A 24,377-nucleotide genomic window follows, 5' to 3' on the forward strand; every position below is an offset into this window, starting at 1 on the left:
CCACTGCAAGCATGCTTTCAGAGGATTTTCTTCAGCCAGAGTTTTAGCTTGGTACAAAACCTTGGACCCTATCCAGGTAATTTCATGCCTATACCAGTAATCCTGCTACAATTAGGATCCATGCGGTAGTGAGGAAACTGAGTTAAAGCAATTGATCTACAGAGTTATTAGCATTAGGCTAAAACTGCTCCGATTGTTATAGGACTTGGAACACAAAGAGTTGAGAGCAGGTGAAGAGGTGTGGAGTTCCCAAAATAGCATTTCTGAGCACAGTGCTTTGACCTATTTTTAGTATCTCCTTACCAATGTGGAAGAGGCAACCTGTGTGATCAGTATGGAAGGGGAGAACATTAAAGAGCAAATTTTATTATCTACAAAGTCACAGGAGCAAAAGTAACTTAGGCATGCTTCTTAGAAAAGGTAAAGTCCAGAGTCTAAAAATTTTACAACCTAAGTCTGGTCCAAAGACTAGAAATATTGACCTTCTAAAGGAAAAATAAAAGAACAAATGCAAAAATATATAGTACATTTTGTCGGATAATTTCAATTATCCCTAAAATTTGACAACAGAAACAACATTTTTCAGTAATATATGGTTATCTACCCTCATGCCTTAGATGTAGAAAGTACAATGACAATTTGGTGGGATACATTTAAGGCCACTTGAAGAATGAGTTACCGGTCTCATTACAGTCTTTCATGCTGAGTTTAACATACAGATACAAAATAGGTACTATCAAACTTACAGCCAACTATTTAACCATATCACCTTCGTCAACGACTACCCAACTCATCAAAGCAACTTGAAAACCAAACACACTTCTTTTGGGGTCAATATCCTTCCTCAAACTCATCAAAGTGATTTAAAAGAATGTTTCAAAGCCAAGTTGTCCCTTCCCTATCATCATACTGGAGCACCTTGTTAAACAGCCAGTAACGGTAAAAAAAGCATTTAACAATCTGCTTCACATACACCCCTTTTCCAGCCAAATTGCACTCATAAAGTTAAAACAGAACCTCTTTGGATGCTCAAAAAAAAAAAAAAAACAAAAACCATGAACTGAATATTTTATGATTTGTGCAGTAGTTACAGTGTGTTGCCGTTTCCTAATTAGCATATATATGGATCCCTTTCTTTCATGGCACGTTATTATTGTTGCAGTAATTCAATACAAGTATCCTAAACATTTACATTGTGAAGCATTTTTATGATTTATACCATGGTGGTGTACAGCTGCTTTCAAAGTCATAGTTTTGTGTCATATTCTCATATCCCTTTTAAGAATGAGAAATATTATAGTTTTGGAGCACACCTTTATTTCTTACTATTCATTTCTTACCATTCTCTATGAATTTCATTCTTCCACATACTCTTCCCCACAATCATGCTCAGATCAATTCCATTGAATGGCAGCAATTTTTCCCGAAGTCTCTCACAACAGAGTAAAGAACTGTTTTTTCAATCCACTCCATTGGATTTTTGTTATTAAAAAAACGAAACAGCATTTTCCTCTGTTTGGTCACTAACTAGACTTATACTCAGTCTTTTCAAAATGACTCTTGTGTAGTCAAAAGCACAAGTCCTCCATAGAGAAACTAAATAAGTACTTAAAGGAAAACAATTATAATTTCATCATAGTATACTTTTCTCCTAAACCATTTCCAACCTCAAGCGTCAATAGAATAGGGGTAAGTTGAATAAAATGATTATGTAAAACATCCATTAGGTCTTCACGTTGTTTCCCGCTGCATTATTATACCTATTTGTGACATAATAGTCATAGCAGTCTGCCTCAATTCAAAACTCAAGGCTCTGAGGCTTCTTCATTTGTAATAGTTGTTATAGCCACATGTTTGCCAGGGCTTTTACTTAGGCCCTTTGTTTCCTTTATACCAGGGGTGCCAAAAAAATGCACACATTTTCAAAGATGTTATCTAAATTTTACTTTTTGAAATTAAATTGAATTATGGTAGCAATGTATAGTATGACATTCGCTCAAAAGATGGCGTTCATCAAATGAATGCTAGCATCATTCATTGTATTACAATTTTAATACGGTTTTTTCCTTTCTTAAAATATGTATACTTTTTTTTGGCACCCTCTTTATATAGAAGACGCAAGTACCAACTTCAGAGAAATTGAAAAGAGATCTTTTGAAGTAATATTTTGAGCTTGCAGTGTCAAAAGTATGAACTTCAAACAACAAATTCTATTAAACCTTAAGATGGTCTGAGTGACCAGCAATTGTACCTGAAGTGGAAGATGAAAGATGGAAGATGGTGGTTGAGGTCTGGCCTGGTCCACTGGTTCACTGCTGGTGGAATGAGAGTCATTGGTGAGTACAGCACTTGAAGCATTTGCTATTATTGTTTTCCAAATGATTCTTATGGAATCCAGCAGAGATATCTACAAAAAAAAGAAAAAAAAAAAAAAAGACTAATAAGTATTTCTTTTTTTTAATTTATCAAGGCATTCTTTGAAACTGAGGAAGCTAGGCCTAGATGAAGGTGACTGAGGATAGGGACGTCTTTTCCTTAAGCTAGAAATTTCAGAGAGAAAAATGACAGGGACCACCCAGAGTAAGGGAAGGTGACAGCAGAGCTGGGACACCGGAGAGCAGCAGTGTGGTTCAGATCCACATGACTGCCAAGTAACACAAACAGTAGATAAGAACACCAGAGATCAGAGATGCAAATGGGAAACATCATTTTCAGAAAGGTACTTTTTGAAGGCTACAAAAGAGAATGGATGAAACCTTCAGTATTCCACTGAGGGAATAATAGCAATAAAAATTGCTATAATAATAAAAATCGCTGCTACTTGAACAATGCTTCAAATTTGTCAAGACTATTCTAAATAGTTTGTATAATTTATCTCATTTAATACTCAAGCCATCCCTATGAGATAGGGACAACTATTTTCCTCTTTTTAAGATGAGAAACTTGAAGGATAGTGGACTTGAGTTATTTACCTATGGTTCATATAGCAAAAGAAGTGGTATGCTGAGATTTAAAATGGGGTATTCTAGATGCAGTCTGTACCCTCACTACAGAATCTGGGGCATGGAAAAGGGCAGGCTTGGGTTTCTACTCTCAGGGCCCCTACCATAAGTGTCAAACACTGTTTTTGATATTATTGCTATTGTCACTTAGGTATCCTCCAGTCAACTATGAGAAAACATGGCTGGGAAACAGAAAATGCAACTTAATAGTGGCGGCCAATAATTATACTGGCTATTCTTCCATTTTGTCATTTATTCACTCATTCACTGAACAAGATACCTTGCCCTTTATGCAATGTACCCTGGTTGTACCCTGGATGGGAACTGTAATTCACAAGAACTTTCAGGCCCAAATGCCCACGCGCTTTCCCAGAAGAAGGCATGTTCTCATCAGCTCCTAATTGTAGATGCCTTTGCTTCCCCATCCCTAACTCAAGTAGGACAGCAGGAAGTTCAGAGTCCAGAATTCCTCTAATGCTACAATGTTGTTGTATATTAAAGGTAGTTCTTTGTGTTCGTAGTAAAAATAGCTCAATACAAAAATAAAAGGCATCGTTCCTCTGTAACTGATATATTGCTAATTAGTATTAAAAAAAACCATTTTATAACATTACTGGAGTACCAAGTAATTACCAAGTAAGTACCAAGTAATTACTGGAGTAGCAAGACATAAATTTTCATCACATATTTCAAATAAAGTTGACGTGAATAAGCATCAGTGTATAAAAAAAGTACAATTCTCTTAGTGAACTGACAATTCTGTAAGTATTTGATGCCAGTGAGACTTAGTTCTATATAAAACACATGCACAAAGAGATAAGAAATACCCTTTTCATTACTACACACATATTCTCACACAGTTCCACCCCCTAAAATTTGCTGAAATTAATATAGTTATAAGCATGTAAAATTTTTATGTTTAACAGCATGTGCCTTGGTTGATCTGAAATGGAAATAAACCTACAAGCTACCTCCTCCTTTTTCTTCACACTACCTAATGGTGAAGATGAAGAGTAAATTAAAGGTTACTCGCTGACTCATATCAAATTTGCATAGTCAATCCTGAACAGCTACTTTCTGATAGATTCAACCAATTATGTTAGATTCAATAATTATGATAGATTCAATAATTATTCAACCAATTATTCAACCAATTGGGCTCCACGATAGTTGAAAAGTACTGGAGTCTTGAATCCACTGAAGTGTTTTAAAATTCAGCCAGTATAACCTTTCCCGCAAGTGTTCCATTGCTTTATCCCCAATGTGTTAGCTCTCCAGGGAGCTGACACAAAGTAGCTGTTCCACATTTCAGAAAGGGAGTACCAGTTGCCAGACCTGAAATTGCTGTTGGGATTACAACAAATTCCCCAACCACACTACAGCAGAAACAAACAGCTAGTCTCATATGTTAAAATAATAAGATGAGAGTGAAGAGACCAAAACTTTCATTCTGTAGAATCCTTTGCAGCAACTGTTGGGTAACATTCATAAGATTTCATGTTAAGGGAATTTAGCTATAATAGTGACTGGGTAGAAAGGTAAGGACTTGTAAGTAGGACAAAGAGAGTAAAATGGGAAGTATTTCAGAAAGTTTTGTGAACAGATTTAACTAATAAGTCATTCTTTATTACAGCATGTATTACAGATTGCCATATGGTTTAGTTGTTTCTGCAATGTTTTTGTTCAAAATAGGCTGTAACGTACACAAAAGCATCTACTCCCAACTAAGCTTTGTTCATCTTTGTATACAGACAGATCTCAATGATGCTATGAATTTGATACACAGCTAAACTGTTAAAAATTTAAGTCATCTTATACACAGCTAGGCTAGAGCTTAAGTAAAGTGCCAAATCGGAAAGTGGCCAGATGGCTATTTCAAAAATTACAAACTCATACCATGTTTCCTCGAAAATAAGACCAGGTCTTATATTAATTTTTGCTCCAAAAGACGCATTAGGGCTTATGTTCAGGAGATGTCATCCTGAAAAATCATGCTAGGGCTTATTTTCCAGTTAGGTCTTATTTTCGGGGAAACACAGTATTTCTGACATTCTATAGAATCTAATCAGTCACATGGTAATATTATGGATGAGCCTTCGAAAGGAAGCTTCCCCTACCCTCTGCCTTTCAAGTAAGCATTATTCAGCATTACTTAGGCATTCGGGACCATCCCAAGCAAACGAGAATCTATTATTCGTCTACAGAACTCCAGGGAAGTGGAAGTCACAGAACTCCTCAGTAAATCATGCCCTTAATAATAGGACCTATATTAAACGTGTATGAAGGAATTTACCGACTAATTGACAATATGTCAATGGGAAAATTTAATCTTAAATGTATTCAAAATGCAGGAGATTTTGAAGCTACTATCAAAAGCCAGATGTCTTCTGGGTGTGTTAAAAATGCAGTCAAGACTTTAAAAAGTTAATAGAAAAAGTCCAAGGCTCCCTCTATGGATTATTTGAAGGTTGCTATTACAATGCTTGAAAATCAGGAATAGTGTAGAAAAATTAAACTCTGGTTAAGGTCCATTAATTATAATGCAATATAAGGCCTCAGCCAAACAACAGCTTGGCCTGAAATCAATACTTAATTAAATACTTCCTGCAGTTCAAGCCATTAGTTGCTCTGCAGCTTAGAAAATAACATTCTAACTGCTTGTAGAAAGGTAATCAAAATTGGTATATGAGTCTTCAGTTTGGTTCCTTATGATTGTCTTTCCCCAGTAAGGATAATTCTTGGGTGACCTACACCTCATACCTTTCAAATCCACTCAAAACTGTTGAAAATTGAATACAATAACAAGCAATAGATTTTTTGATTGTGAAATAATACATTTAGTTTGTCTTAAAGAACAAACACCACAAAAGAGCTTTCTCAATCTTCATAATGAAAAGCATCCTCATTTCTGTGTTAGAAGTTTCGTCGGACACATAGGAACTCTAAACTCCTGCTGCCCATCTGCCACTGGATGGAAAATGTTTAAGGAGTAACACGTTCTAGCTGCTGCTGGTAAAGGAACATTTAATGTTTAAGTAGGAAATGCTATCTTGCTGCCCCAAAAGGAATCACTTTTCAGCTCAACTCCAAGCACAAAGCGACTCAGGCTGACAAAGGTGATTTACAATGACCCTCGCACGAATGCATCACTCAGAACGCTGATTGTGGAGCAGGACAAATACAGAAACAGAAGAGGGAGATGTGGGATTGCGGTTGTCTGCTTCAGAAAGAGAGCTACAGAACCCAGAAACTCATACAATTGCCACCATGGCTAAAAAATAAGCATGAGACAACACGACTGAGAGAAACACCACTATACACACCACATAGGCCGGAGTACCAAGCGTTTGCAAATGTGATGGCTAAGAATTTAGAAAGGTTGTGAAATGAAGGAAGAGCTCAGCCCTACACAGTCTGTGGCAGTGTGTGTGGGGGTGAGAAGGGCTGCAGGAGGAGACAATGCCAATGCACAAACACTCTGGAGTGGGCGCCCTTTCCTTCCTCGCACGCTCAGGCTTTAGTGGGATGGTTTGCAAGTATGCCAGCTCAGTGTTTGTAATGCTGTTTATTTATAACAAGCTTGATATTTATCCTTAAGATTCAGATGTGCAAAAACATTCTGCCCTTTTCCCCACTGCATTCAACTTGATCTCTGAGCCTCCTTTTTTAATTTTATCTTTTTTCAATTACACAGACTCCCAGTTTACATGTAAGAACTTTAGGAGTAGCAAGGGCATTAACAAGCACTGAAAAGCTGAACAAACTGAAAAAAATCAACAACTGTTCTTAGCTGTCTACCAGAAAGCATGTCGGGGGGCAAACTGCTCCCACAAAATTCACTGACAGGTGAATACGAAGAATCACAGCTTCCTGGGGCAGAAATCCAGGAACTGAAATGTCTGCGGGAGCCAGTGCCAGGCATGAAAACCTGAAGTTGTGACTGATGAATGGCTGGAGGCTCAGTGTGGGCTTGTCTCAGAGGAAAACTCCAGCGGGAGCCAGTCGTCCGGAGGACCCCACACTTTTGTGAGTTTTATCTTCTGGAGCTCTGCAGGTTATCCCAGTGAAATGAAGGAAGAAAAATCCTCTCATGCTTTTAGCAGGTAGCATAAGAAAGGAAGCTATTTTGAAATATACCAGAGTGCTCCGTTCTTCTTAATATGGAAAGGTAAAATATTAATTATATATATACAAATACATTTACTAATGCCTAATTTTATGTGCAGTAAAATTTATAGTTCTAATTCTGATTGAGGTTTCAATCATTCTCAGCAAATCTTTTAGTCATCCTCAGAAAATCCTGGATTAAACACCGTTCCTATACAATTATCTATTATTTCTGGACATGGAGAACATCCCTAGATATAAAAATGTCCCAGAATGCACAAAACTAGGTAAGCACATTTTATGTCATCTTGTCATTACTGGGTGTATTTCCCTCTTGGTGTGTTTCACTGGAGATAATGTTCATAAAAGTTAAGCTTTTCTCTTACGGCTAAAATTGTTTTCATTTTTATATGTATGGTTTCTGTCTGTAATTATATGAACAACTCGTAAGTGTGCATAATGAATCACATCATGATCCTTGAAACTCAAAAAAATAAGCTACAATTCAAACATAATCAGGAAACACAATACTTGTTAATAGGTTCATTACGACAAGTAACAAAATGTTCAAAATTTTAAAGTTGTAGTCTAGTGAACAATATTACAATAGATTTCTAGTCTAAAAGTATAATTATATTTTCTTTTCTATATGTACCCAAAAAAGAACTTTAAGCAGAAAGAAAGATGTATTATTATATGATTACTATCTTGATTTAAGTCATGCTATTATTTATACTTCATGTATTAAATTCCAGGAGGACTTAGTATATTTTAAAATATTAAATTATGAAATGTAACTATTTTCTTGATTTAATATTCTTATTTCTATTCAAGGTATATGTTAGTATGAGAGTGTTTATTCATATCATGTATTAAGTCAATCAGAGAATTTATTCTATCTGCATAATATTTAAAAACACATTAACACTAAAATTAAATATAAATACATGTAAATGTGGGAGAAATGACAAAGGAAAAACTGGTTTGGTTTCTGTAGTATTGCCCTTCCATCACCAGTATCATTGTCCAGTCAGGAAAACAGGAACTTCAACTGGAAGTAATTTAACATATGAGATAGGCTACAAAGGAGTTAGAAGAGCAGGAGTAGCCAGAAGAGAAAAAGGAAAAGTTCCTCAAAGATTAGTGTCTGTAGTAATCCACCGCCGACCTCCGCTGCAGGAGCAGAAGGGAAAACGGTGTTACCTGCAGTACTCTCAGCGTGGCTGGAGCTGCGGGAATCCACCGGACCGAGTACTGTGGAACCACTCCTGAAGCTGCCTTACAGAAATCCATGTCCCATTCTCCTGTTGATCGTGCAGGAAACCCGGGCCCAGAGACCCCAGAAGCTGTCCGGGGTACCGACGGAGGCAGAGCACTGCTGTCAGGGCCGCTAAAGAGGCTGCTTGCTGCTTTATTATAACCCCCTACGCGTGCTGCTGCTAGAAACACATGGCCTGAGCAGGAACCCACGTGCTCACCGTCACCCTTTGTGACTGCTCCTGAAGGCTCTGCCAAAAGCTCTACCCTCTACCCAAAAGAAGGTGTGGGTTTTGGCTTTTTCCTTTCTCTCACTTTCCAGTCACCTGCCAGTGCCTGGTATTGTCAGAGCCCAGTAGGAGCCAGCTGGCAAAGAAATCTCAGGAAGGTGGTTTGCAGGCCTCCAGCCCTGTACCATACAGATCAGAACACAGAAGATAGAAGTATCGCTGAGAGCAAATGTGCTATCACATTTGTCCCACTGCCAAAGTCATGGTCAATTTGCAGACTCCTTTTCCTGAGATCAATCAGTCTTCAAAGATTCTTTACATTGTTTTCTGTCATTTCTCTTCTGCTCATTTTAAAAGAAAATATATTTCTATTCTTTTAGTAATTTCTGTAAAATTTAAAATTGTTTTTGTTATATAAAATAAAATTTAGAAATCTAAAGTTCTATCCAGTAATCCTGCTAAATTCATTTATTTGTTCTAATAATACGTTGATAGATTATGTTAGATTTCCATGAATACAGTAAAAATGTCCATGAATAAATGGCAATTTATTTCCTATTGTACTTTCCAACATTAAACCTTTTATGTATGTATTTCTTTGTCTATTTACTTTTGCTTTATTGATCTGGCTTGTTTGTACTCAAGCACAATAATAAATAGAAGCAGTAATAGAAGGCATTCTTGTCTTCCTTTCCTCAGGAGAGGGAAAGATTTCAATATTTCACCTTTAGTATGATGTGTGCCATACAATCTTCTCTTTTACAAATGTTACATCAGAATAAGGAAATTTTATTCTATTTTTAGTTTCTCATTATTTTTACCATAAATGGCTGTTTAATTTACTAATTTTTTTCAGTACCTATTAGGAAGATTGTATAATCTTTCTTTTATTCTGAGAATGTATGAATTGATTTCAAAATAATAAATCTCAAATAAACCCAACTTAGTCATGATGTATTATACATTTTATATGGCTCTAGATTCTGTTGGGCAATGTTTTGTTTAGTATTTTTTCATAAATGTTCAAAAACATTTTCATAAATGTTTATTAGTCATTTTTCTTTCCCTAACTGTTCTTTTCAGTTTGGTAGCAAAGTCATAGCGTCTCTATAAATCATGTTGAGAACTGTTTCATATTTTTCTGTTTCTGAAAGAATGTGTACATTACTGGTATTATTTTTTTCTTAAATATATTTAGGAATTTTTAGGAATATTTAGAATTTACCAAGTATGACATTTGAGCTGTGTGTTGTAACAAGTATGAACTCTGAAGAATTAAAGAAAATAGTTGAGTGGGAGTAAATATTAGGTTGGTGCAAAAGTAATTGCAGTTTAAAAGGTTGAAAATAATTGCAAAAACCACCATTACTTTTGCACCAACTTAATATCAAAGCAGAAGTACCATAATGAATTCTCTTTGCAAATTTCTTCTCCCAATCAATTAATCATAGGCCAAAACACTATACATGTCCTTTTTCTTGCCTCTTCTTACAAGAAGGGAGTAGAAATAACAGCTGTGGGAAGACAAGGAGGTAAACAATTAAGTTTACGTCGTCTGATGGAAACAATGGAGTCCAGCATTCTATAGTGAATGTAGGAAATAGAATATCTTCACAAATAAATGATGATTATTAATTCAGTCTGTTTACCTGTTACTTAATGTGAGGTTGCTAGATACACGAGTCAGTAGTTTGTGTGTTTTTAGAAATTTGTCAGTTTTGTCTAAGCTGTGTTCTATTCATTTTTTCACACTTTTCTTTGGAATACATAATCCCTATCAATCTATTATAGAGTTAAGATTCTTTCTTTTGCCAGTTTAAATCTACGGTTGAGCCCTTCTATTGAATTCTCATTTTATTTGTTATACTTTTTAACTCTGGATACTCTGTTTAGTTCTTTAATAATTTCTGTCACTTTATTGTGGATTTGATGAGACATTGTCTTCACATCTTCCTGTATTTCTTCAAGAATATTTTCTTTGATTCTTTGACCATATTAAAAATGGCCACTTTTGAAGTCTCTATTTAATCTGACATCTGGTCCCTCTCACAGGCAGTTTCTGTTTCCTTCTTTTTCCCCCTGTATATGGGTCACACTTTTCTATTTCTTTGCTTGTCTCATAATTCTTTGTTAAAAACAACCCATTCCCCTCTCATAGGCCTCTTTTTGTTGTTTGCTTGTTTATATTTTGGTGGCTTGGTTCTGCTTTTTTAGTGAAATCCTTTCCTACCTTTGTTATCCCTCCTTGAGTGCAACCTTAGGTGGGGCACAGTAGTTTTTTGTTTGTTTGTTTGTTAGTTTTTTAGTTTCAGGTGTAGAAAACACTGTAATAGTTAGACATTTACACCCCTCACAAGGAATTAGGCACAGTAATTTTAACAGGGTTCTCTTAAACTGTTTTTCCATGATCTCTTTTGTTAGCTGCCTGCTTCTTTTGATATAGATACCACCATTAAGCTTCTCTAATTACCAGCTGATTACTTTATTGTTTTTGACAATATCCTCAAGACTGAGCACAAATTGCTCAGCAATCTAATCCAATTAAATCTGGGCTCCTTTTCCAGGGTATTTATTTGTATTGTATTGTATTGTATTTATTTGTTTGTTTGTTTGTTTGTTTGTTTGTTTATTTTTGAGGCCAATTTTTCAGCTTTTTTTGACACTAGGAGGGTTCTTGTTAGGTGTCTCTTTTTTCTCTGTTGAACTAGCTGGCCTATGGCTTAAAGTGTTGCTTTAATTATGAGAAAGTATTGTTTTCAGGGGCCCCCTTAGCCTTGAAGTTCTACACATTGTTTCAAATGAAATCGATGCCTTTGAGAAAAGCTGCAGAGCTTTCTTTTTCTATAAACTGCCTTTCCCCCTGGAGAGCCACTCTTTTGGGCAATGGGCACGTTGGTAGTCTCTGATTTTCTCAGCTTGCCCTTCCCGTCATGGAACCTCTGTCCTATGAGTAAGCTGGGATGAGGTCCAAGTATTCTCACTCAACCTTTTCTACATGGAATAGTCCCTAGCCAATGGATAGGAGCAGGGTGGAGGAAGGTAAACCCTAACCTCTCAACCATACTACCAGGAATTTAGATTCTTCAACTTGTAGCTGGAGTAAATGAGAAATGCAATAAATTAAATTTTGATTGAGGAGCTAAGTGGTGAGCGAGCCCCATCTTCCTGGCTTCACCCACCTTGGGTGAAGCTTCTGTCAATCTGAACTAGAATGAAGCTGAAAAAGAAAGTGGGCTGTAGCTCAGATGTCACAGATTATCACTTATTTTTCTGGATTTTGGTATATTGGATAAGTGTTCTTTCTTTGGCATTTTGCAGTATCCCCATTGGACTATTTCCAGCTTAAAAGTAGAGCTCTTCTTAGTTGTAATCTTGAGGGTAAAATAATATAATGATGATCTAAAACAATTTAAACTCATATATCAGTGGCTTTTATTTTTCTTATCCCACTAATTTATTGTCATATCCCTGGTATTGAGAGCAGTATGACTAAGGATATTTATATTTCTCTGCTACATATTTGACTTAAGAAAAAAAACATTTTTTACAAGTATATTTTTGCATCTGGACTAATCATATAACTGTACACCCACTTAATCTTCTACTTTCCATTTCCAACATAATGACAGAATGGATTGGTATCAGAAATGAAAGGAAAACTTCAGATTGCCAGAAGGGGCAAACTGAAAAGAACAATTGTGCTAATAAATAGCTGTGTGATCTTGGGTTTATGATGGGGATTACATGGTTTTAAATACCATCAATCCAGTTCTCTAAGCTTAAGTAATTATTTCCATTAATTAAAATAATCCAGAGAAATCTTTGAACAGGCCAGAATCAAATAATTCTATAGTTAGAGTGATCTTAATTGGCATTTTGGCCCAACCATTTCATTTACAGCAGCAAATATGGGAGGTCACTTGTCAGTGTCAGAAATGAGACCAAATTAAAAAATCACTATAATGTTTTCTACTATGCTGTTTTTTGTGTGTTTTTTTTTAGAGCTTCTGTTATTCTCAATGTAATGGCTGTCCTAATATAATGTGGCTATAAAGTTAATTTTTATCTAGTTATGAATGAAGATATGTCTAGACATCTCCCTGCTCCTATGATTTATTTTTAACGTATAATGTGTTATATAATGTGAAAAGCCCCACTTAATGTCTATGACTTTAAGTTGATATATCTCTTACTTCTTCATTACTGTCTACTAAATCTCTATAATTTTGATGCTATGTGTCATTTTTCAAATAGAGTTTTATTTTGTAGTTTTATCTTTTTGAGTTTATTGCTATTATTGATTTATCCAAACTGGTATTTGCAATAAAAATTTACTAAACTTCTTAAAATTTGTTGGCATAATTTTTATATCCTTTACCAACAAAAGATTACAGAGTAAGACATAGAATATTTTCCCTTATTATATTTTCCTCATTTGTTTGTGTAACCCTCTATCATTGCCTTTCAGTTTATAATAATTCTATCTCATCCAAGCTAAAGGAAGGCCAAGTAATATTATACGAACTAAATTTCTGATTAAGAGAAACTCAGTTGCAGTTTATGTATTTAAGTAATGTGTGCATTTTACTGCTATACCTTTCATTTTAAAAATAATACCATACTCTACAAGATGAAAGCATAGCAGCCTCAATTAAATTGTTTTAATCCATTGCCTACTTAAAGGCACAACCCACCTCTTCCCTCCTCACAATTCCTTTTTCCTGCTCTACTTTTTTTTCCCCATTACATTGATCACTTTCTAATATAGTATGTAGTTTTCTTAGTCATTGTGATTGTGGCTTATTATTTGTCTCTTGCTGTACTTCCACTTAATTTTAGCTTTCTGAGGGCAGAGATTTTTAATTAGTTGAATGAGGTATTCTATGTGATTACAATAGTTCTTGGCTCTGTTGAATGATCTAACAATGTCAATTGCCCGCCTACTATGTTTAAAGCACTGGATTAAACTGGTGAAGGGAAAAGGTGGCTACAGTCTTCAAGAATATACATATGAGATATATTTGATAAGCTTATCCTTTGCAATAGCATTATTGTAAGATACCAACAATAACAGTACACCTGGACCCCTTTATTTTCTAATTAATTAAAAAGGATTTGTAATATAACCTCCATCAGGAAAAGAATCACTATCTCTTTCTTGGTAATGAGATCAAAGATATGTTGACGGGAGGAATAGGGCTATTTTACAAAGAAAACTAATCTCCACACTGTAGAATGTTATATTTCAAAAAAATGTTTCTGTTAGGAAAACTGGTGTCCCCAAGTTGGATCACCTGGCTGTCCCTTCTCCTTTACCTAGAGGGTCACTCCTCTTCCAAAGGAGGTGCATAAATCTGGCAAAGCCAGAAACACTTTCAAACCCTGGTTTATTCTAGAGCTTTAATTCCTGTATTTGTCATTTATTCACGTGACCAATTTTTCTTAATTCTCTTCTATGTGTTGGGAACTGTTCCACGGTTTAGGGATATAGCAATGAGCAAAATAGACTAAATTAGTGTTCTATAATTTACAAGACACAAGCATGGACTTGGGACTCAATGGCTTTCAAAAACGGGGTAAATTATTTTGGAACTAGAAGCATAGGAGACAGAAAGACGATACAAATTTTTTCGAAGTGTAAAAAAAAGGTGGGGAGGAGAAACTAAAGAGAGAAGAGGTAGAGTTTAAAAACAGAGTTTATTCACATGGAAAACCCTTGGAATTGTTTGTGTCATTCATGTGGGACTCTCTTTAAAAGTCTAGGCTAGAACTGTGAATACAGTAGCTACTAACCACAAGTGGTCACCAAGCACTCGAAATGTGGCTAATATAGCTTAGGTCTGGGTGGTGAGGGCCAGGAATGCTAATTTATAAGTCATCAGAATAGTAACTCATTCCCATTCTGCATCATTCAGATTTCTCCCTCGAAGTCAAAACAGCTTCCTGGGATCACAAAAGCCAGTGCTTTTTATCAGAGAATGAAATACAACCAAGTCTGGAACACTAGTGGCAAACTCCCTTTGGTCTATCACTTGATTACACCTTCAAAAAGCATTACAATTTTAAAAAGTCCCCAACTGTAGACTAATTACACATATACATGCAGGCACACATACTATGGCCTCTAGTTTAGTGATTATCATAATATGAACATGGCCGTGTTTCTGGATAAGTAGGGCCATCACGGTACCTGAAATAGACAAGTAATATAGAGCTCCCCGCCTCTGACACCAACAAACAGCATCAAATCCACTGCCATAACCCTCGTTATAAAAACCAAGTTGAACAAATAATATGGCTGACAAGTCCTCACCCCATGACCATCACCACCTTGTCACTCATTTCAGAAGATACCCCAAAATGCCATCCTTCAGAACAAAAGAAAAGCATCTATCAAATTGATTTAACCTAAACAGAAAGCATCTTAACAGACAAGTTAGTCAAGCTCCTACCCAAAGCAGGAAACCTTCCATCATTAGCCTTAACAGGTGATCACATGACAATCCACTCTCAGCACAGCTCTGGGTCTCACAAATCAGGCAAATCTACCTTTGAAAACTGTGTATGGCTAACGGTTTCCTCACGTTGAGCTCCAATATCTCAACCTGAAGCTTCCACACTTTGCTCCCATTTTTTTTCTCTTTGAAGCTTTGAAACTACATTGAATAAATCTAACTTATCGCCTACCAGAAAGTGCTTCAAATGTGTCACATGTTATAAACTCTCTACTTACGCTTTTCCTATCTGCAAGAATCATCTTCCCCAAGTTAAATATTCTTCATTCTGCCAACACTTTCTCATCTGATTCTAACCTAGAAGTGTTCAGCAAACAGGTTTGGGTTTGTTAGTTTTTGTTGAGGATCTACTCTGAATCCAAAACGGTCAATTTGAATTCCTATTGAATTTACCACAGTTAGGATTAAAAAACTCTCCCAAATTTTTCAGTATTTCATTTTGAATACAACTTTTATTATCCAATAGTTTAGCTATAGCTACAGTTTTTGCAACACCTATAGATTTTTATTCATGTCTTCCCTGTATTTCTAAGCTGCTATAAAGTGCTGGATAAGGTATATTAATGACTAAAAATCTAGATAAAATCATACCACTGAAATCTTCCATTCTGATTAGCAAGAATACATTATTTTCTCCAGATAAACTGTTAACATTTGGAAGATAAATCATTTAACAAATATTTGCTGAACATTTACTATGTGTTGGGCAGTCTTCTAAGAATATAGATGTTAAGATGAATAAGATAGAGAAAATTAGACAAGCTTTCCTATATGAAGGAGTTCATGCATAATGCCATAGGGTAGGTATAAAATTAAATAAATTACCGTCAGTTCTATAATCAGTTCTGTCATCTAGAAATGAATAAGACTATATTTCATTTAAAACCTTATTAGGCTGCAGGTAATAATAGCTTATAACAATTAAATATAGCTTAAACAATTAAAGGTTAGTTTTGTTGTCATTTTTAAGCCACACATTGAGCTTTGAACTTAATGGCAGATAATATAAAAAGAAAATACTTTTATTTACGTCATTCTTATTGCATATACTTTTTCTTGTTCACATAAATAACAATGTTTGAATGTGAATCAAAGGACCTCTGTTTTCAATGTTGTGCAAACCTCTGACTGTTAAGTTCAGAACTCGGGTAAATTCTGAGCTGGAGTCGATGCTCTAAACGCTCCAAGCGAAACTACCTAATTCCATGAATCTGAAGTCTTAGAACAGCACATTCATGCATGACTGAGAAAGGATGAGGAGAGGGACCAAGAGGAAGAAACAGAGCAATGGAAAGTACCACATCCCAGGAGGAGCCTTCTTGCGAATAGAACCCTCCCTCCCCAGCCGCTGGGAACCAGGAAGTAGGAGAAACAAGAGCTGCACTTGGACTTCACAAGATTTCATAGCACAGTAACTGCACCCACAAATCAGTGTGGCCAGCCTGTCTGCTCTTCACACTGATTATTCAAACCAGTGCCTTTTTCTCCCTCGGAGGGACTATAAATGGTAGTAGCAAAGGTGAGTGTGGCCTGAGGGGAGCTCAGCAGCCCCACCTCTCACTTGTTCCCTCCCATTTTTACTTTATTATAATCTATATCAATAGCAGGGAAGTCAAGTTTCAACCAGGGAAATGGCGTCTATCTTAGAAGAGGCTATTTGTAACCTCCAAGGCCTAGTGGATTAGGAAATTGTTTTCCCACCAAGTCTCTGAAGTAGGTCAGGACAGACGTCAAACATTAACTCTGGGACACATTCAAATTCTCTCCCTATTTTACTTCTAATCTCAATGTGTGCCCACCTACACGACCCAACCTGGTACACAAGGAAGTGGTACAACGAGCACCATGTGTTAGTCAGAACTCTTTCCACTATAAGTAACAGAACACCATCACAAAGTTGAAGCAAAGAAAGGAATTTGTTGTTTCACATCATTGAAAAGTCCAGGTGTGGCACAGCTTCAGACATGTGCTGCAAAGTATGACATCAGGACTTGGTTACTCTTCATCTCTCACTTCCTCTACCTTTGTATTGGCTGAATTCCCAGGCAGGCGTTTCCCATGCCATTGTCAAGGGAATCAATATCATCTCAGTGTGACCATACTTCCACTTTACTAATCCTGAAACAGAGGTGACCTGAGGCTTATGTCACAGGCCTATCCCTGAAACAATAATCTTGTGACTCTGATTAGCCAGGAATTGAAATTTCCTGGAGTCAGAGAGTAGATTAGCCACTCCCAACCACCTGGCCTGAGGATTGCAGAAGGACAGCTCAATCAAGTAAAACAGGAGTGTTTTATTAGCAAAGCGGGGATAGATACCCAGCAGGCCAAAAATAACAGATGTCTCAGTCACACAATTGGACACGATATTCCAAACATAAGATTGGAATATTTTCCTAAATTTGAACATAATGAGCAATATTCCATTATCATTTTAACATATAGAATTTAAAATGCCAAATAAAAGCCTTGTCTCCTTATAAACTAAAGTAGTAGAGGATTAAAGTCCAATATTCCTCCCTGCTCAATTTTCTTTTGCGGCTCAGTTCAGCCCCACAGATTCCATTCAGAAATCAGAGAAAATCGAAGACTTTTGTATGGTACTATGTATGAGCCTGGAAGAATATATATCATCCACTGAAATGAGTCACCCTTTAAATATTCCAAAGTTTAAATCCATGCAAGTCTCCTGTTTATCAAGAGAGAAGTTAGTACACAAAAGTCCCTGGTCCTTAATAATATTTAGAAAACAGAAACAATTCCTAGCTAGCCAGGCACATTGCTTACACTGAATAAAATTAAAATTCTGATACTGAGGAAAAAGGAGAGTGGATATTATGGAAAAGCTGCAATGTCTGTCACAGGCCATCAAATTTATTTTCTTACGTGGTGTCGTGTAGGGCGGCAGGCGGGGTCTCAGCTCCCGCTCCCCACATAAGAACGCAGGACATGGTGAGGCCAAACAGGAACACCCACGGAGCCATAAGTAGGGGAGTCCTACCACTATATTCTCACCGGCGGCATCCGCCTCTCTGCAATCCGCTCTTGCTAGTCCCCATTCTTTTTCTGCTAGCGTAGCCACGGCAGTTATATTAGCGGCCAATGGAGTACAGGTTACAGCTGACGGCCAACTAGCCACAGCTGATGACCATCTGATCACAGCTGATGGCCATTTACTACCCGAGCCAGCACCTTTCTATGTGAGACCGACAGCCTGGAAACTGCTTTCTGGGGCTCTGTCCCCACACTCCACTCCTACAGGGTCTCGCCTCACAATCTACGAGACAAGTGTCTTCTGCGAGGGGCCCTGTTCAAGGACCCTGGAGGTGAATGCAATATCCTGGACACAGCCAGGCTCTCTGGGCACAGCCAGGGTTTCTCAGGGCACCACCGTACTTCTGGGCACAGCCAGACTTCCTGGGCTTCTTAGGGTACCACGAGTCTTCCCAGACACAGCCAGGATTTCTCAGGGCACTGCCACTCTCTCTGGGCACAGCCAGACTTCCTGGACTCAGCCAGGGCTCTCAGGGCACCGCCACTCTCTCTGGGCACAGCCAGACTTCCTGGACACAGCCAGGGCTCTCAGGGCACTGCCACTCTCTCTGGGCACAGCCAGACTTCCTGGACTCAGCCAGGGCTCTCAGGGCACTGCCACTCTCTCTGGGCCTCTCAGGATATCGTGCTGGAACAACAGCGCTCACAGTCAAGATGCTTACATATTCACGATGGCGGCCAGTCAAGACACAAAAGCAAACATCTGCCAGTTCCACTACATGGTGGTATGTTCCCAAACAAACAGTCAAGCTGTCCATTAAATTAGGGATAGAAGGCAATTCCCCATAGTCCATAGTTATTCACCAGGGCTGTCCTGGGGGTGAGGGACTACTCTGACCTCACCCTCATCTCCCAAGGAGGACTCAGCAAGCGTTTCCTCCTGGGACAAGTCCCGCATCCGGGCTGCGTCAGCAAGCAGTTCCCAGCCCACCGAGCAGCAACAACCTCCACTTTCTCCAGCCTCTGCTGGTTGGGGAACCATCCACATCTTTTCACCCCTCCACAGGAATCGAGCTCTCTTGCAGCTGCTCCTCCTGGTCTTCCTCAGACTGAGCTTTCATACACACAAACTGCTCCACTGCTCTTCAAAAAGCTTTGGCCAGCACCGTATCCTGCCGACTACGCCATGTGTCATGCGGGGTGTCAGGCAGGGTCTCTGCTCCTGCTCCCCACATAAGAACGCAGGTCACGGTGAGGCCAAACAGAAACACCCACGGAGCCATAAGTAGGGGAGTCATATCACTATATTCTCACCAGCGGCATCCGCCTCTCTGCAATCCGCTCTTGCTAGTCCCCATTCTTTTTCTACTAGCTTTGTCCCCACACATGGTCAGTGGGAGAAAAGAAAAACAGAACCCATGGCCCAAGCTGCCCGACTAAGAAGAAAATTTACATAGCTTTTATATTGGTGGATTATAAAATGGCAAGACCTGTGAGGTCACAGCCCATGCGTTAATTAGCACAAGGTTAGTGAGAAAATTCAATCACCAATGACAAATAGAGTCTATAAACAAAGGGAAACAATACAATTTCCTCACACATAATTTATAAGCCTTGCTTGCAATCATAGCTTGCAGTTCAGAGGTTATTTTTTAAGGGAGAGCAACAGAACCTTTGTCTCTAACAGCTGAACACGAGGGGAGAGGTTCTGCTCTTCTTGGTAAAAGATTTAGGAATGCAAATGCATAATGATAAATAGCAGAATCCATAGGATTCAATCTGAGCAAGGCCTCTGTGCTTTCTGAGCAATTCTCTAACAAATCTGATCATTGCTTGAGGAACAGGTACAAACCCATCATTATTATTCTAAATATTATTCCGGGTAAGATTTTATCATCAACCATTGTAACCTGTACATTTAATGTTAACCAGGCAGGAATTAAAATGTCTACATTTATGATTTTTGTTTCCATTGGAGGTTAGTTGTGCTGCCATTTGCTCTTCTATGATCCTTGAAGCAGCCTCAGGGTGTCTTTATCTCTGTGCTGGTCCCCTTGATGCTTCCCAAACCTGAACTGTTAGAGGCCCAGTGAGAAGCATCTTGACCAGAGGCTCTGCCCTGATCTTGACTTGTCTCAGCATTGAATTCCCTAGATCTCAGATAACCTTTGCTCCCCCAGTGTCATAAAAGTTCCTTCTCACCTTTGATTTTGTGGCTCCAGCAGGAGCTGACTTTACCATCCCCCCAGCCAAGGCAAAGAAACAGTATAAAATGCTAATAAGTTAAGGAAACTCTTGTCAACAAGAGGAAGATGGGAGGAATTGTTTAGCAACCCATCTGGTGTTGCCTACCAGGGTTCAGTACCAATAATCCCAAACTCCAAATTCTCCCACAACAGACATCTGTCAGCATTTATTCCGGCCTTTGTGATTTGCAGTGACGGTTGAAGACCAGCTTGTTTTGTGATGAAATTTTCTCGACTCTCACTAGAGCTTTCCTGTGTACATGTGGACCTCTAATCTCTAAGAGATGACCTTGCAGTCATGGCCTATATGAGTACTAGCCCTGACCCCCAAGGGGAGAATCTCCAAGCTTGACCCCCTTATTCTGCTGGAAGTTACCACCTAGCTCCATCACCAACCCCCAGACTACTCTCTCTAGCAACACCACAGCCAAGTACAATGAAAACCATCCACATTAGCTAAATCTGTGAAATTCATCAGTGCATCAACCATCTCCCTGCAGAAACAATGTCCCAGGCAGCTGTCTTCCTTCTTAGAACCTCAGAATACACATGGAGTACTCTTATATCAGGGACGATATGCACACCTATGTAACCAACCAAATTATTACCATTACTTAGTAGCATGGAACAAGGAAATGGGAGAAACATGTTTGCATATCTTTTGGCTGAATAAGCCCAACAATTCAATACAGACTTATAGCAATGTAGCTTCCTTTTAGCGCACTTATCATAGTCATAGTTTTACATGTTATTTATGTTATTACTTGATTACATGCCTCTCTCTCCCACTAGATTTTTCACTCTTTGAGAGCTAGAAAAATATGTGGTTTACTTACCATTGAATTAACAGGATTTAGTACCATGCTTATTTAGCATATGGTAGACATTTAATACTTATTTGCTGCGTAGATAAATAACACTCTGGTAACATCTGAGCCTGTACTAACCAGACTAACAACTCATTCTTGTCCATCATAGGGTCTTAAAAAAGCAAATTGCAAAAGAAAACCTTTTCTACAAATATGAAATAAATGTGATTCTTCACATACATTTTCAAATAGAGAATACTAAATGGAAAATGTCCCCAAAAAAATCCCTGAAGAGATTGTAACATTGAGTTTTGTATTAATATTTTAAAGCATCTCTAAATATAAGCCAGGGGCAAGATTTATAATTATCTCAGTTAAATGATTCTTCTAGAAGTCAAAGGACTGTGATTCACATACTCAGATATTAGATGACCCAACTAATCCAAGATAAAAAAAAAAAAACAAATGAGCAAATGAAACTTAAACTACAACCTAGACTATCGAAAGAGATCTAGAGGATATAATAATTTCTTTCATGTGGACTTTTGACAAGAGTTGGATTCCAAGGTGATATTCTCGGGCAGGGCACTGGCAAACAGGAACAGCATTTCTGTGGTATAAGAAACGACAGACTAAAGTCTAGCGTTGACATCCCTTTGTAAAAATCCACAGTCAGATGAATATCTTACTTATAGAAAGCAGCAATTAATGTTTTCCTTTAGGGAGAAATTAATCTTTCTGAACACATATTACAATTTTGCTATAGTATAAGTGCAACCTCTTGATCACCTCCCCAAAATTCTACATCACAGACTAATAGCCTCCATCAGTGTCATTCTAAATATGGCCCATGGACTGGGGGGGCGGGGGTGTCTGCAAACTGCTACCAGTCCACAGTGACATAAGGACAGAAATTGGGAATAAACACTAAGAGACTTACGTAACAATCTGAATTGTCATGTCGAGGGCATGACCAATGCATTCTACAGAAGTATTGGTATGTGACTGTGTGACAGTTAAACAAACAGTGATAACAAAAACAATGAAACGGTTCTTTATCTCTAATGGTTTAAGAAGTTTTGGGCTAAATGGTTTAGCTTGGAAAGTTATCAGAAAAGGTTTAACAGTTCCTTAAAATAACCATAGAAAATTCTCCTTAAGGAAATGATGTAAAACATTATTTTGAATAAGGAGCTCTAGGATTATTTGCATAACATGTCCAAAAGTAGCTTACAAATAAGGTCTAAATGAATTGACCAATTTTAGAGAATATTATAAAATACAGTGATGTTCATTCTAGACTGACTTATATTAAGGCATTCTTTCTGATAGGAGATAGGGAATAGGATAAATTGTCCAGTTTGGGCAAGTATTACAATAAATCAGCAAAATATGACCAATAAAATTTATTGGCACTTGGAAAAATAAAGTTGCTTATTTTTACTGCTACAACTCTTCTTACCCACAAACTACCTTCAAAGAAATGTGAGGAATGTTTTGAGAAATATTGGAGAGAATTTGGGAAGAGATGTCTAACCATGAGCTTTTGGGAAATGAAATTTGGAAGCTGTATGATATTTTTATTTTGATAAAATATATATTTTTCCATAATGACTTGTGAAGTGAAAGGGAAAAGGATCGTAGTAGTTGGGAATGTAAGATAGTACTGAATTTGCTTCAAGGTTGACCAGGGCCAAAACAAACAACAGAAAAACAATTTCTAAAAATGGAGCAAGCTCTCTCAAACTTACGTGGAAAAGTATGTAGGTGAGTCTCCTCTCAACAATACATGTAAAGTGAGGTCAGAAGTCGATAAGTCTTGAAATATAATTTTGAAATGAGATGGAGCAAGACATCTCAAAAATGTTATTAAATTTGGCCTAAGAGCATTTCTACCAACCTAATTCTTCTAGTGGTTCTGGCTGGTGGTTAGTAGAAGCAGTAGTGACTATGAGTTCATACTGAGTTCTTTTGAGATAACCAACAAAATGTCCCCAAGCGCAGAGAGTCCAGTTCTGAGCTAAAGAGGGTTTTGTCATGTTCTTGTCACAAGTTCTCTGTGGAGTGATGGCGTAATGAGGGTACTGCTTGAATGGATTCAGTAGCCCAAAATTCCTTGCTTTTCATGTAACATAATGACTGAAGACACTCACACCTGTAATTTGGCCTAGGAAACTCACAAGTTTAGATGCAAGGCTTGAAAAGTTAATAGAGTTAAGATTCAGAGAAGTTTGTATGAACATGGAATAAAACATACTCTGTTTTTCAGGAGAGAAAGGGATTTACAAGGGGTTGAAATCATGCTATTCTCAGGATTATATTTTTTAAAATCTTCAGTAAACAAATAACTAAAAATCCAAGTCTTTGAGTTATTTAATTACCATGTTTTAGTTAACTGCACTACTTAAGCAGCTGAAGTGTTCCAACCAAAGATGGACATAAAATGTACAAAATTTTGATAATTTTTCTGTCATTATTGAGAAGGAAAATTAACTATCAAATTAAATGTAGCTCAATGATGGTTTGAAAGGACAAACCCAATATCTATTACCTGAGCTTACTGTATTTTAAGTATTTGGAAGCAACATGCAAAAGGTTAAATAGGATGAGATCTGAGCAACCCGTCATGACTCTCACTAGCCTTGCTGATTTTCTATTTTGCTATTGTTTTTTTCTCCTTTTCACACAGCACTTGTCAAACCAGGAATTTTAAGACCCACATTATTCCAAACATGTTTTTCCAAACATGAATTTTATCAATTATCTCTTGATAAGAGAAGAATCTTCACTTTCTAAGCAGTCAAGGCAGTTTGACATTCTAAAATAGAATAGAATAGAATGAAAACGTTTCTTCTTTTTTCTCCCTCTTCACAGTTGTTATCTTGCTAGTCTACACCAGGATACAGGATGATTCAAGAATACCTACATCATGTCAGATAAACCAAGATCTAGTCTAAGCTACATCATATCAGATAAACCAAGATTTAGTCTAAGGCTGGAATAAAGCAAATAATGAGTTCACTATAATATAAGCAGTAACATTGCCTTAAGGGTTAACATACATGTGAATTTTTCCTAAATAGAAGTGATTCGTTTTCCAAATTTGCCCCATAGGCTGCCATTTAATGATACAAAATTTCATGTGTCAATAAATACACTAAGAAATAAATTTTCCATTAAAGGGACACAGACCTTTGTCAAGAAATGTACCACCCTA

General features: G+C 37.4%; 1 protein-coding gene across 1 annotated transcript in view; it reads right to left on the reverse strand.

The window, feature by feature from the left end:
• Nucleotides 1–2,285: 2,285 nt before the first annotated feature.
• SLC7A11 (solute carrier family 7 member 11) overlaps nt 2,286–24,377 on the reverse strand; it is a 142,836-nt gene continuing 120,744 nt past the window's right edge. The window contains exon 12 of the mRNA XM_081077956.1: nt 2,286–2,407. Within this exon, the coding sequence (XP_080934082.1) occupies nt 2,331–2,407 (77 nt within the window). The 3' untranslated portion in view covers nt 2,286–2,330. The remainder of the gene's footprint in view (nt 2,408–24,377) is intronic.

This window comes from Rhinolophus hipposideros, assembly GCF_964194185.1.
Source record: "Rhinolophus hipposideros genome assembly, chromosome: 16".
Taxonomy (NCBI): domain Eukaryota; kingdom Metazoa; phylum Chordata; class Mammalia; order Chiroptera; family Rhinolophidae; genus Rhinolophus; species Rhinolophus hipposideros.